This window comes from Penicillium canariense (assembly GCF_028826845.1).
Source record: "Penicillium canariense strain IBT 26290 chromosome Unknown utg000003l_segment0_segment0, whole genome shotgun sequence".
NCBI classification, from domain to species: Eukaryota; Fungi; Ascomycota; class Eurotiomycetes; order Eurotiales; family Aspergillaceae; genus Penicillium; species Penicillium canariense.
Genome location: NW_026622730.1, coordinates 3,734,875 through 3,749,884, shown reverse-complemented (window position 1 = coordinate 3,749,884; position 15,010 = coordinate 3,734,875). Strand labels below are relative to the sequence as shown.

General features: G+C 51.7%; 4 protein-coding genes across 4 annotated transcripts; 2 read left to right on the top strand and 2 right to left on the bottom strand.

Moving 5' to 3' along the window:
* Positions 1–595: 595 nt before the first annotated feature.
* Positions 596–2,792, top strand: N7482_006216 (2-isopropylmalate synthase; the record flags this gene model as incomplete). Its single annotated transcript, XM_056688341.1, has 5 exons — positions 596–603; positions 701–1,705; positions 1,768–1,782; positions 1,833–2,553; positions 2,610–2,792. 5 exons carry the CDS (start codon positions 596–598, stop codon positions 2,790–2,792), a joined length of 1,932 nt encoding a protein of 643 aa, XP_056543896.1.
* Positions 2,793–4,072: 1,280 nt separating this feature from the next.
* Positions 4,073–5,084, top strand: N7482_006215 (uncharacterized protein; the record flags this gene model as incomplete). Its single annotated transcript, XM_056688340.1, has 2 exons — positions 4,073–4,336; positions 4,407–5,084. 2 exons carry the CDS (start codon positions 4,073–4,075, stop codon positions 5,082–5,084), a joined length of 942 nt encoding a protein of 313 aa, XP_056543895.1.
* A 630-nt stretch (positions 5,085–5,714) lies between these two features.
* On the bottom strand, positions 5,715–7,630 carry N7482_006214 (sulfatase family protein; the record flags this gene model as incomplete). The annotated part of the gene is made up of 4 exons (XM_056688339.1): positions 5,715–6,095; positions 6,164–6,543; positions 6,636–7,446; positions 7,505–7,630. 4 exons carry the CDS (start codon positions 7,628–7,630, stop codon positions 5,715–5,717), a joined length of 1,698 nt encoding a protein of 565 aa, XP_056543894.1.
* Positions 7,631–8,512: 882 nt separating this feature from the next.
* N7482_006213 (putative AMP binding domain protein) lies at positions 8,513–14,397 on the bottom strand (the record flags this gene model as incomplete). Its single annotated transcript, XM_056688338.1, has 4 exons — positions 8,513–9,449; positions 9,507–14,132; positions 14,252–14,274; positions 14,338–14,397. The coding sequence occupies 4 exons, from the start codon at positions 14,395–14,397 to the stop codon at positions 8,513–8,515; spliced, it is 5,646 nt and encodes a 1,881-aa protein (XP_056543893.1).
* Between the last annotated feature and the right edge of the window lie 613 nt (positions 14,398–15,010).

Here is a 15,010-nt window from a genome sequence, read left to right as displayed (position 1 = left end):
CACACCATATTCTCATGAACACCTGTTTTTTGTATATTATGCCAATATGTTTTCACAATTTGCGCGGGAAACATCCTATGCAATCGAACCCACTCCGCGGTTAGCCGCGGCGAAGCATGCATGCCTTGGGCCGAGCGTGCTCCGAGTTCGGGGGCGGTTGCTATAGCCAGCGAGCCGCAGATGCACGTTCGCCACGGCGTGCAACCTTAAACACGCAGTATGGGCAGGACGAGAAGCTTAAAAGAGGGTGAAACTGATTTGATTCGTCTTCCTCGGTCACTGCAGACAACTGCCGATCGCCACTTCCACGCTTGGCCACGGGGGCCGGAGTCGATATCACGTGACTCCGCTGTCGGCGCCGAAAAACTCGGCGTCATCGACGATCGCGGGCCTTTTTGAGTCACCAATTCCCTTTTCTTCATTGGTCTCAGCGCTGTGTGATTTTAAAAGGGACCTCGTACCTCAATTCCGAGTGCCATCTGTGTCCTCTCATTCTGACCCAACCACATCGTGTCTGCTCGTTGTCCTTCTCTCTTTCCCTTTTATCGACCCTTATCAAACTGATCCCCCGCCGAATACCCCGCCAACCGCCAATATGCCGATGTATGTTGCTTTGCTGCCGGCTTTTTTAGGGCGGCGCATCCTTGGGAATGATGCAATTGAGCGAAGTGAAATGCTAACCTTCTTGTTCTTACCTCAGGCTCAAAGATCCTTCCAAAAAATATAAGCCATACAAGCCGCTGAACCTCCCTAACCGAACCTGGCCGGACAAGCAAATCACTTCTGCACCAAGATGGCTGGCAACGGATTTGCGTGACGGAAACCAATCTCTCCCCGATCCAATGGACGGCGAGCAAAAATACCGGTTTTTCAAGAAGCTCGTCGAGCTCGGCTACAAGGAAATCGAGGTTTCCTTCCCCTCTGCGTCCCAAATCGATTTCGACTTTACCCGCCGCCTTGTTGAGGAGCCCGGTCTTACCCCCGATGATGTATGGCTCCAGGTTCTCGCTCCATGCCGTGAGGATCTCATCCGCCGCACTGTTGACTCCCTGAGGGGCGCGAAGAAGGCCATTCTGCACATCTACCTGGCGACCAGCCCGTGCTTCCGCCGGATTGTCTTCAACATGGACAAGAGGCAAAGTCTTGAGAAGGCTGTGGCTTGCGCCAAGTATGCCCGCTCAATCACCAAGGATGACCCTTCCATGGCTGGCACGGAATGGCAGTTTGAATTCTCCCCAGAGACATTCTCGGATACTGAGCCTGAGTTCGCTGTGGAGGTTTGTGAAGCTGTCAAGGCTGCCTGGGAGCCGACTGCCGAGAACCCCATTATCTTCAACCTGCCCGCTACTGTTGAGATGTCTACTCCCAACGTCTACGCGGATCAGATTGAGTACTTCTGCAATAGTATGACGGAGCGCGAAAAGTTCGTTGTGTCCCTGCATCCCCACAACGACCGTGGCTGTGCTGTTGCTGCAGCTGAGCTCGCACAAATGGCTGGCGCTCAACGTGTCGAAGGTACCCTTTTCGGCAATGGCGAGCGCACCGGTAATGTCGACCTGGTCACTCTCGCTCTCAATCTCTACACACAAGGTGTTTCGCCCAACGTTGACTTCTCCGACATTCCCTCCGTTATCAAGCTTGTGGAGGAGTGTAATAAGATTCCTGTTAATGAGCGCTGGCCTTATGGTGGCGCCCTGGTCACAAGGTTAGTAGTACTCCGTCACCGGTTTTGTGATGCAAGCATACTAACTCTTTCCCCCCTTTTAGTGCCTTTAGTGGAAGGTTAGTACTCGACCAATCATTCGTTTTTATAGCTCCTAACCCCCCATTAGTCACCAAGATGCCGTGCGGAAGGGCTTCTTGCTGCGTGAGAAAGCCAATGCGACGGATGATGATGAGTGGGTCGTGCCATACCTCCCTCTCGACCCGCAAGATATCGGAAGAAACTACGAGGCAGTTATCCGAGTCAACTCCCAAAGTGGGAAGGGTGGAGCTGCCTGGATCATTCTACGCAGCTTGGAACTGGATCTCCCCCGTGGCCTTCAGGTTGAGTTCAGCAAGATTGTGCAACTGGAGACTGAGAAGGTCAACCGGGAGCTGCGACCGTCCGAGCTTGTCACCCTTTTCGAGAACGCCTATCATCTGAAGTCGAACCCCCGCTTCACTCTCATCGACTACAATATCACAACCGACCGTTCCCAGTCGCCTGCTCCGCCTGAGCCCGGTAAGGCGCTTAACACTCAGAACCTTAAGCGTCGTTTCACCGGTATCATTGAGATCGATCGTGTCCAGCATGCTATTACCGGCACAGGTAATGGTGCTATTTCAGCCCTTGCCGCGGCTCTGTCCACTCTCAGCATCGATCTCGATGTTGTGGACTACAAGGAGCACTCCATTAGCCAGAGCAATGCAGGTGGTCTGGGCCGTGAAGTGAAGGCCGCCACGTACATCCAGTGTACTGCCGCCGGCAGCAAGGATCAAGTATGGGGTGTCGGAATCCATGGTGATGTTGTACAAGCATCTCTGATCGCGCTGCTCAGCGCTGCCAGCTCCGTGAGTTCTAGCCAACCAACTTAAGTACCACTTACAACCAAGCTAACAGACTCCAGTTCCTCACCTCCCGCACCGACTCCCCAGCCCCTTTCCGCCCCATTCGTTCCAACACCCTCACGAATGAGGACCTCCAGGCCCTCGAGCAATTGACCGGCTCTTCTACGACTGCCGTTGCCAACGGCGGTCTCAGCGCCAAGGTCAACATTGAGAACCTGACCAAGCTAGCTGAGCAGCAGTAATTTGGGAAAAAGTTTCGTATTTTGTCATCTTGAGGAGCAGGTATAACAAATAATGCATTGTTTATGAGTTCAAGTTCAAACTGATGGTGACTCCTTTGTTTGCTATGTAGAATCCTTGGTGGGTGTAATACTTAAGAGTCTGTAATCGGCCCAAGGAAGGACATTAACATAAAAAGTATTCCTTCAGCCAATTGTTCGTATGCTATGGCATGGATGATTATTATCTCCGATGCAGAGTAGAATCACATATTGGCTAAAGAAAATGATTTGCTATCAGCAGTCATCAAAACGAAAGAGTCAATGTATGCATCGCAACAGACGAAAAGTGGTAAAACGCATCACCTACAAAATGGAAAGGTATGAAATAGCAATGCAACAAGCTCGAAAAGTGTTTTATGGACTTTTGTTCCAACTACCGGCTACGATGGAGAGAAAGGACGAATTTTGTGGACGAAAGCCAGCTTCCGGAAAATGCCACCAAACACCACGTCCGATAAGGATCAGTTAATTATTTCCAACAAGCTTATTTATAGGTCCCTATTGCTATCTCCTGGAGGACATGAGATGGTTGATACCTTGTATGTGATACATGATGGGTTCAGTGGATTTTGCACCGCAATTATCCAGCGTAGCAAAGCTCTTCATGAATGCTCCTGTTGTGTCTTAAAGCGCTCTGAAGAGAAATCTTCAAGCCTCTACAATCGAAATTTGGGTAGGATTTTGGGCCAGCTACTTCTATTGGTAAATATTTAGCCAGGTGCTTATCTCTCGTAAGGCATTCCAGCCATGGAACTTTAAGCCTGGGACAGTAAATTGTAACCACGTTATTCCTTATATAGATCTAAGGGAGAACTTTGGACTGATGACAGGATCAGCAGTAATGATGATGTGTCGGAGCAATAAATGACGGTATAGACTAAGAATGTTGCCTATAGTGCATTTTTGGTCTAGTGGTTATTTTGCCTAGGATTGGCCCTATTTAGTCTTGACATGATGTCTTGGTCCACAGTACGGCAGACAAAGCGGCAGAAGATAAGCGGTGTAGAGGACGGGCCGGCGACTTTGGTGGCGCCACTCTATGAGATTCAAGCTCAGTGGATCTTCTTCAGGTACGTTCCCTGGGTTAATTATGACAACGATGACAAATTCATGAACGAAGCCTCCGAACCGGCTTAGGATTAGGCCGATAATTATTCGTATGTAGACGATCTCAGCAGAGTCACCCACAGGCTGCAAGATTTGTATTTTTGTCAAGCCCTGAACAGACATCCTCTATTGAAATGCCAAACCATACTGTCGGAGTGTTTCCCGCAGCAGGAGGAATTGGCGGGGCGACTGTTAAACACCTCTTGCCGCGCCTTCCGTCATCAAGCCTAGTCTTCATCGCTCGAAGCCCAGAAAAACTCAAATCCCTCCCCGTCGGAGAAGCAGTCCTGCGCCGTGCAGACTACGATGACGACGAAAGCCTTCAGCACGCATTTGATGGATTGCACACGCTTTTTCTGATATCATACGCGTCGGTGGAGCATGAGTATCGGACTGAGGTGAGATTCGCATGAGATAAAGCAAAGTGATCCTAGGAAGCAAACTAATATCTTATATTGGTCTATCTAGCGCCAACGCGTTGCAATTGACCTGGTGATTCAGAGCGGGGTGAATTATATCTTCTACGGCTCTTTGGGATATGGTGGTAAGCCGGAGAACGGCGAGTCTGTGGCCCACGTCATGCAGGCGCATCTGGACACTGAAAGATATCTGGAAGAGTGCGCTCGCCAGCACAAAGGCTTTGGATACACAGTGATTCGTGAGGGTCTCTACTCTGAGTCTTACCCTCTCTATACGGCTTTCTTCGATCTCACGCACCCTGTGGATGAAATCAAAATCCCACATGATGGATCGGGCCCTGGAATTGCGTGGGTCAAGCGCGAGGAGCTTGGAGAGGGTACGGCAGAGCTTTTGAAGAGATTTATACAGAATCAGGCAGGGTTCGAGTACAAGAATCAAAAGGTTCTGCTGTCAGGATCCAAGACACTAACGCTGGGGGAGACTGTCACCATCCTGGGGAAAATTGCGAAGCATCCTGTGCGCATCTGCCAGGTTTCGGTGGACGAGTTTGCGAAACAGCCCAAGGTCGCACCGAGCCTCACCTACCATGGAGTGGATCATTCGAAGCTGTGGACAAGTACCTTTGAGGCTTTCCGTCCTGGAGAAGCAGCTTTTGTTTCCCCTCTACTTGGAGAGCTCCTAGGACGCGAGCCGGAAGATTTTGAGACAACGATCTCTAGATCGTGAAGAAATGCAGTGGCATCTGGAATGAAGCTTCGGTATCCTGTAGTATATCGCATCACTCAGCATGTTCGAAAATTCCTCTATGGAAACCTCGCCACCTGGTCCAGTTTTCATTGCTTGGTAGATTGGTGAATGCTACTCGTGTTAGACGTCAGTATGCTTCCCACAAGTATTGATCCATTGGTAGTAGAGGAGTCGGTCATCAAGTAAGCAACAAAGGTCTGCAGACAATTGTGCGGAGATTAAAGTTTCATCTGACCGTTGTGATGGACCCAGAAGAAAACAAAGGTTTAGCACTTGTCCAATGACTAATTGTGCCAATTCTAGATACATGGACTTGCTGGCCGGGGAGTGGGCACAAAACTCTTCTTTATACAGTACCCGTAGAACACTGACGTCTTTCCAAAAATTGAAGTACAAAGTCGTAAATTGCCGCATTCCCTCCCTCCTTCCTTGTGCTATCAATCAACGCACCGTTCAATATTTTCGTGGCAACCTCTGGCTGGGCATCGACTTTGAATGGGGCTCTCATTGGGAAGATCAACCACATCGAAAGTGCGTTCGCAATAAATTTTCAAGTCTTTAACAAAAAGGAGCATTTCGTTAAAAGAAAGCTCCCTACTTATTAGGATCTCACCACAAAAACGCATCATCCCACCTCTTCTCAATATCATCCCATCTCCTCTCTTTGGTTCCCCCTCCATATACATCAAACTGCTGGTGTCCTTCAGAAGCAACTATATATCCCACCTCGCACGCCGAAAATGACACCTTCGGCTGGTTTTCGTAGAATGTGTCAAAGCCCGAGTCCAGCGCTGCAGCCAGATTAGACACCTTGCCTGCAGGATGCAGCTGGCGCCATGGGTAGCGGCATGCGTCACCTTCGCAGGACTTGAGAACCATCATAAGGGCGTCGAGACGGTGAAGAATTTGTGGGAGCTCACGGTTGGCGATTTTATACTTCGAATGTTTGTTGGGGGTGGCGCCTAGGTTGACGGTTTGGTGGGGATCATCCTATCCATCGTTAGGGTTGGACGGGTTGACTCCGATGGTATGAAGGGCGTCTATGGCCGGGTGCTTACCTTGAGGTTGTAGTACTCAATCTCATTCGTACACCACACTGCATAGTACAAGCTGTAGTCGTCGGAAACGAGTCGGATGGCCTTGTATGTGTTGTTCTTGTAGCTGTTGCCGACTTCGGCGGTCTTGTCACTGGCATAGCCATAGATCCCTTCTGGAACCGCCAGACCCCAGTATTCAATTGCGACGTGCTCAGTCTTATTGTCGGACTTGCTGGCTCCAATGGTAGTGGGGATAGCCTTGCCATCTAGGCCTTCTCGTGTGGAGTTGGCGATGGATAGGAAGGTTGGTGCAAGATCGGTATGGCTGGTGACGACGTCTAGGGTCTGGTTCTCGGGGATACCGGGGCCTCGGACAATGAGGGGGACGTTGATGTCGGTTTCTTTAAGGGTATTAGCATTTAAGTCATCTTATATCAGGTTATCAAGTACTTGCCATAACCGCAGTTCTTGCCTGGCTGCATCCTGTGCTGACCGAGATGGTATCCATTGTCGGTAGAGAAGAAGATGTAGGTGTTATCCAGTTCACCAGCCTTCTCAAGCTTTTCAACCAGGTTCCCTACAAGCTCATCCACTGCCTGCAGAGCACGTAGACGGCAGCGCTGAAACTCATCGATGTAATCAAGGACGGTCTGGTTCAGCTCTGGTAGATTTCCAACCCAACCCACGGCGCCTTCAATAAGCTTATTGAAACTCTCATCGCGTGGAGCTTGGAGACCCTTGAACAAGTTCGCATGACGTGGGGCATACTCCGGCTCCCCAAACCAATTCGCATTGCGAGTCGAGTCATGCGAGCCATTGGAGTGAGGCGCATTGGGGGCCACAGTCAGCATCCATGGACGATCGTGCTGCAGCGCTTCGTCCAGGAACCCGGCCGCCTTGTCAGCGATAACATCGGTAGAGTAGTTGCCGTCGTATCTCACTGGGGGATTACCATTGCGGGTCATCCGCGCATAGTAGTATCGGTAGGTGTACGGGTCCAGCAGGAAGTCGGAGCCATTGAATCCACGTGCATAGGGCTTGTTATAGTTGTCCTCGGTATGGGAATTCCACAACTTTCCCACGTAATACGTGTTGTACCCTGCATCTTGCATCCACAGCGGCAGGTAGTTATCATTCCAGCCAGCAGATACCACCTTTGGGTACCCACCATAGGGAGCCGCGACATCGGTCACATTGGTGTTGTGTGGCATACGGCCGGTCCAGAGATTTGCGCGAGAAGGGCAGCATAGTGCAACAGAGCAATAGTGCTTGGGATAGGTGGAGCCTTTTTGCACAAGAAGTTCCTGGATATTGATTCGATTAATCATACGCGTTGTCTCGGGGGCTTGCCTGAAGGCTCACCTGTAGCTTGGGCATATGTTCCAGTCCTCCGACATGCTTGCCCTGGTCGTCAGTCAAGACGAAAAGAATGTTGGGCCGCTTAGCCACCGCTAAAGCGGTTAGACCCAGAAGCCAGAGAAGATACATGTTCCGCCTATTGTGAAGCTGGAGTGAATCGCTTGACCTTTGGGGGTTCAGACTGGAGCTCTATATAAACCCCGAACAGCTAGATGGACTTCTACAGGACCCCTCATGATGGAAATTAATAAGTAGAGCAACTCTTGTCTCATTTATCCACAGAATTGCACCGGCGAAGATCCCCCGTGATCGTACCGCGAGTCCTACTGCACTGAGTATAGAGAGCGGGCGGCCGTGCCCGGTGATCAACGACGGGCATGGAGAAAACGACAGCACAATGGGTCTGGTTGTCGATCATGCGGTAACGGCAGTGGATACAAAGTCTTTCGTATTCTCTTTTCCCCGGGGCATAGAGTAGGCGTGCTTAATGCCAAGACCGGTAGTGCCGATTGCGAGCTTCGCACATTGATGGTGCCAGAGCGGATGGTATAAATGTGGGTCAACATCACGTCTTCCGGTGGGCACAAACGTTGCCCATACACCACGATCATAGGTCGGTACACAATTCGCCGATGATGAGCATGCAGGAGGTAAAAGGTGCTTGTGATGTAAATAATGCCAGAGAAAAACTACGCACCGGATTTCAGGGACAGGGCTGAAGATAAATTGTTTGGGTATGTGATAATATGTACAAATGGCGACGCACACGCGCAATAGAACAGAGAACAGTGCAGATCAGGTATTGGAGGCAAAATATGAGTGAAAATAGTGAGGGAAAGGAGACAATGAATCCCAAACAACCGGGGTAAAAAAGGGGATGGAAAAAGAAACGCAGAAACAATCACACTATCGGAACAACAATCGCTTCGTGAACAAGTCGCTTTTACTCTAGAGAAAATTCGCACATCAAATGTCATGTACAGAGCATGTCCCAATGCTCGCGACTCAACTTCAAATCCGGTTTCTAGGGTCGTAGTGCTGCCGTTGACCGTCCTCTGCGCCCAGAGCGGATTGATACATAAGGGCTTCCTGGGGCCAGTCGTCGATCAAACCGCTTTCCTGCGTTCCCGGGCGTGGCTTCTCGTAGTGCCCAGGGACTGCTGTTATGCCGCCCTCATGATGTACGGACTGTTGGATGGGAAGCGAAGCCTTCCTGGTCGGGGGCTGCTCGGTCCCAGAAGGGATCGAATCCTGCGGCAGCTGCTCGATGGGGTTATTATCCATATCAAAGCTGAAACGGAAGTCACGGGTGGCGCCAGCGGCGGGCTCATGAGCGGACTCGTAGGCAGGCTCCACCGTGTTGAAATGATAGTCATCCTCCGTCACTATCGTTGCCGACTGCGGCTCCTGGATGTAAGGTACAGTGGAGGTCGCTGCAGGAACCGGGGTTGATGATACAAAGTTCTCGGTGTGAGTGTCAAGTTCCGGCAGAGCTGGGCGCTGCATGTCCTGATAGGATTCGTGCAGGGTGCCGGTCCTCTCCTCAGGGAGTGCAGTGGCCGGTGATCGTGGGACTGCAGAGATGTCGGCTTCAGGAATGATACTAGACTGCCGGATGCTGTTGCCCATAGTGCTGGTCGGCTTGGAGCCTCGGCTAGCACGGTGTTGCATTAAAGCGAACGGATGGTCTTCGTCCAAGTCGCGGATGCTAAATTGAGCAATTGTACGCAACTTGCGGGTCACCCAAGAAGCCAGGACCTTTCCGCGCTGCTTCTCGCCGAGACGCGAGCGAGGGAAGTCACCGTGCGAGACAAAAGCAACGATATCTGCGATCACCTGGTGCTCACCCAGAACGGTGTCGACGATGACAGGGACGAGAGACGCCAGGAACGACTTTCGAGTGACTTCGACCACAACCACAATCAAGCCGCCTGCTTGGAAGATAGCACTATAGGGAACTGGGTTAGCTAGTGTGTTCGAGGCATGCTAGAGAGGTAAAACTCACCATCCTCCATTCACGATATTACGATGGCATCTCTCCACGGAGTTCTCGATATCCATGGGGAAGTGGTTCAAACCATTAACCTCAAAGGTCTCGCCGATACTTCCCAGAACGAAAAGCACCTGCATCTCAACAGGTTGCCCACCAGGGCCAATGGGGCGAGTGACAGTATGCAAGAAGCCTAGATCCCCGGTACGGACGTAGGGCACGCCAGGGTCTCCATCCGCGACACGGCCATTCATTCTTTCAGCGTCAAACTCCTGCTTGGACCTGTAGAATCCTTGGGCACAAGCATCCGACTGGACCCAAATCTCACCATATTCCCCAACGTGGGCTAGAGTGCAGGTTTCCGGGTTCACAATCGCAATCTGGGTGTTGACAGGCACCATTCCTGAATCTTGAACTACAAGCGCCGTAGGATCAGTGTCAGCGTCCACAGGATAGATGAGACCGCGACGCAGACTCCGGAGATCCAGGCAGAGCTCAATCGGCTCAATGCACATGTACGATCTCGTAACAATCATGGGATTTAGCACATGCGAGTACACAACGTTGATTGCGGTACGGTCCAGGCCCGCGGAAGCAAAGTGTAGGCGCGTCTTCTGATAGATGTCCACTCTGGGCCTGCCTTCGGCAGAGATCATCAAGTTTTTCAGTTCTTGTAGCTGGAAGCCCTTTCCGGCCATGGCACTTATGGCGTAATCCAACATCTGGCTCGTAGCATAGGTGTCCTTGATCTTATACCGCGCGAGGGTCACAAACAATGTCATTGGGTTTTGAGCAAAGTCGACGGGAGAGACAAGGTAGGTGGGAGCGCCGACATAAATGCCCATCAAGCAAGTGTGGAGAAACCCAAGACCCAAAGTACTCCGCACACTGCCAAGGACTGGCCGTGAACTGGTCATTTGACATGTCTCTTTCTGCACCTTGCACATGCCCATAATGGTGTCGTGGCCAATTTGGACAGAAATTCGTCGTTGATCGGGCGTCCAGTAGGTCCAAACAAGGGCGGGCTGGTTACCTTGGAGCCAAGTATCCTTCATTGTGTAGCCGAGCTCACGGCAACCATGTGATTGCTTAGAAGGCTTGGTGGTGTTGTAGATAGCCGGTACACCAATGCGGAGAACCTGTGCAGACTGCTTGATATGCTGGGAGACAAGCTTCTGCCTCATGACGTGGTCGACTTCAGTATTGACGATGATGGCTTTGACATTGAAGTCATTGATGATATGCAGGAATGCGGGAGCATCCTCGGACAGACGGTTCTGGTCCAGGGGGGCCATCGGAATGACGACAACACCCAAACAGAAGCAGGCATGAATGGCATAGATGTACTCTTCCGAGTGAGTGTACATCAAGATCAGATGGTCGCCGGGTCGGGCCTTGACCTTGTTCTTGAGGTAGGTCGCGACCGCCGAGACCTTCAAATCAAACTTCTTCCAGGTAATGCCTTTGCCTTCTTTACCGCGCCCGTCGATGGAGCAGTAGGCAAGCTCTTCTGCCTGGCGCGAAACACGCCACTGCAGAAGATCGACAATCGTTTTGAAATTATTGAGCGGGGTAGAAGTCCGATCATCCATAACAACATCCCGATAGTCCACCCCGGAATACTGCTTCTCCTGGTAGGCCAGGGTCTCCTGTCTGGATGCCAAAGCAAGAGGCGACCAGATGCCCCCCTCAGGATCGACACCAACGGGCAAGTTCATCACGGACCGCTCAACTCCGAACTTGACGTGCACGGCCTGCAACATACCGGATTCAAAGTCCTTACGACAGAGCATGTTGCCAATCTCCATTCTACCATTCTTGGTCACGCGCGGGAGAGAGTTAGGGGCCGTTAGCAGAACACAATAGACTCGGAGATGATGCTCCTGGTAAAGAACCTCCATGCAGCGTTCTGCAAGTGAATCGAGAAGAACGGAGTCAAGCTGACGCGGGGGTCCACCAGACGTTGTAGGTGCTGTCGAAGCAGCATACGATTCCAAGACAATAACCGGCAGATGTTCATCGTTCACAAACACGTCGAACGCCGTGCAATCGTGGATCTTTGGCACCTTCTTCAAGAGACTGACGACCAAGTGCTGAACAAAGAAGTACCGATGCTCGACAATCATCTCCTGACCATGCTCAACCCATTCCACCTTTTGCCGTAGTCTGTCTTCATATAGACCCAGTACGAAAACCTTGCCTTCAATCACACAGCCTAGCAGACCAGTACGCAGGAACTCGGGTTCGACAAGAACTGGGGTAGGGTTGGAGTCTTCAAACTTGTATGGCCGGGCATGGAAGATAGCCTCCGTATGTTTGGGAAGCGCCCAGAAGCCTCCAGACAGCGACGGGGAATCCACCCAGATCTCTCCAACGACATTTTGCGTGCACAGGAGATTGGTCTCGGGATCGACGATGGCGAGAGTGGCATCGGGAATGGGATAGCCAAAGGCACCGACTCGGACGGCATGCGGCATACTGCTAGCATACTTCCGAGCATCCTCGCCCATTGCCAGAACAACAATCTCATTGCTTTTGAGGGCCTCCTTGTCGAGCAGAACCTCGCCCAGGTCGTTATGTGCGCTTTCTTTGGGAGCAGAGACGCGCGAACCACCACCTAGGAGACTGCTGCCAAACCCGGTCTTGTTATCTGACTTCTCGAATTTCTCGTCTTCTTTCTTCGGGTCCCGTCCTGCCGGGTCCATTTCGTGGGTTAAAGCACATCCCATTCGCTCCTCGCCGCCTAGCCAGTCACGTACACTGATGACCATTCCACCATGCTCGGGCAAACACAGCATTGGACAAACGATCTCTCGGGCCCGTGGATTTCTCATGGGCCGCAGCCATCTGTCTGACAGGATCTCGTGGAACTCAGGATCAAGAGTGAGCGTGTCGATCAAGCAAAGTTTGACGCTGCTAAAGTTGGGCTCCGAGTTCTTTTTGAAATGTCTGGTGGCCATCGGATCTTGCTGGTAGTTGTACGCGGAGATTTTCAGTCCAGAGTAATCTGCAGCCATGATGGTGGCCCTGTACTTTGTAATCAGATGAGCATATAAGCCCGGGGTTTCTACCGCTCGATCCTCATGCCAAACAGTTGTGTGGCCGCCATATACGGTCAGGAGAACACCCAAAATCATACCAATTCCTTGTCTTGGATCAAGGTAACTGATAATGGTTTCACCCTTGGTTGCGAAGTGTTTGGCACTCGATTCGGTAGGTACAGTTGAGACGATGGCACTCAGACAGGCCATCTGGTGCATGATAGTTCGGTGGCTCATCACGACACCACGCATATCTCCTGTCGGGGCCCGCGCAAACTCGATGAATGCTAGGTCAGGTACAACAAGGGCAGGTGTGTCATCCTTTCTCTTAGGATGAAAGCTGCCAAATTCATTGGTTTTCCACCATTCCACTCCCCGTGGCCAGTTGAGCTTCTGTGCTGTGATGTCACGCTGGAAGCCCTTCAGGTTGTTCTCGGTGGTCAGGGCTAGATGGGCCTGGGTCGAGGTGAGCACCAAATTCAAGCTTTGGTAATCGTCCAGACTATTAATTGGAACGGCAACCACTCCTGCGATGAAACAGCCCATGAGAGCCACGGCAAACTCAATGATTTCAGCCTCGCGATAGATCAAAGCGACACGATCTCCACGGTACAGGTTACTCTTGTCACGAATAACCTGCGCCACCTTTTCTGCGCGGCTTGCCAGCTTGTCCCATGTGATAGAAGCAATTTCCTTTCCTTTCTGATCCAGCACCCAATATGCCGGCTGTTTCGGATGAACTCGTGCACGATGTCGGAGCACCGATGGGATATTGTCAAAACTAGACATGGTGATGTTCTTGTCATGGGGGTCATTCACCGCAAAAGGTATCTCTCGAGGTTCGAGAGGTAGGAGATGCTCGATAGCTGGGCCATGGGACAGTTCGGAGGGAGGGATAAACGGCGGCGCCATGTTCGCTGTTGGTGAGAAGGCCTCACCCGACTGAGAATAGCGATGGAAACCACCACCATAGCTCTCCCGATAGTCATCGTGCTGTTGTCCGGCAAAGTCAGAGAAGTAGCCCTGCTGGGAATCCAACATTGTCGACTGTCGCGTGACCCCGCCCGGAGCGGGATCGTAGCCCCCCACGCCGTCATCCACATACTCCGGTTGGGCGTATTCAGGCTGAACGTATTCTGCATCAGACTCAGGGTTGAAAGCGTAGTTCTGACTCATCAAAGTCGCAGTGCGCGAGCCATCTTGGCCCTGCGAACCTGGGACCGGAGGCCTGGGAAGGAAAAGCGAATCATACGATGCCGACGTCGGCATTCGATCGAGAGCTTCTAACATGCCGGTACTATCTCGCTCATGAGGGCCGGCTATAGCCGGGGACGGATTCTGTGCGTCCACGCTGACACCGTGGTTGTACCCGAATTCTCCGCTACCTTGCCCACCATCGTACCCGCCGGCATAGGTTGGAGATGCGATGGTTGGTTGTGAAGAATCGGCAGTTGGCGGTCGCACGCTCAATATAGCTGGTGGGGTAATATGGGAGCCTTCGGATGAGCCCGCATAGCTTGCGGCCGCATGAGCATTGATCTCAAGCGGCTTGTTGGGGCCGAGAAATTGGGAGAGCAGAAAGGTGCGTCGCTTTTGATACCTGTGTTAACGTTAGCCCACCGCTGTTGTGTCACATCTCAGACCACCCTCTAGAGATTCCAAGATCCATGCTCTTTGTGCCCGATTGGTAGGAATGAAGGCTGCGAGAAGACTGCTTACCCTTTTTCGGTGATATCGCCTTCCTGTTGAAGTTCACGCCGCGTAAGCGCAAAAAGGACATTACCAGCATAGGGGGGAAAACATACCTCCAGCTCCCTGTCCAGGTTCCGCAAAGCAGACTGGAATTCTGGACTCTCTTCCGCCATTAGGGCACGGGCAGGGCCTCAAATTGAGGCAAGTGGATCGAACACGCGGGGGAAAGATGGGGGAAGTGAACGGTCAGGAACACTTCATCTCAGGGAGCGTCTTGGGGCGCGATAGAAGAAAGTCAAGGAGGGGTAACGTGCAGCGACCCCTGCTGGATGTACTTGAATTTCCTGGGGATCTTGACCAGCGGCCAACGAATTGTCTTGTCTCAGTGTCGGCCTCTGCGCTGGACAGACACAACGTCACGTACCCAAAGGCGGTGAAGGGAGCCGAATGTACCAGTGCAATAAGGCCGACCCGAAGGGATGTAGTTGCACTTGTAGTATATGTATGGATTTGAGGTCTCTACTGAGTCAAGGGACAAGGTCTTGTTTGCTACGCAGGAGTGCCAGGGGCGATACGGGATGCCATGTGGTCAAGATGGCAACTGTGGCTTTCTCAGGTACTAGTAGGCAGAGTATGTCTCAGCCCCGGTCAGCAGTTGTGCATAAGAGGCATTACCTATAGAAAATTCCCTACAAGCAACTCTTAAATTATTCAACGAGTGTGCAATTGCCCGTTCAAGGCAGCGAATGGCGCAAACTCTAGGATTAGGAGATTCAACGCCCATGG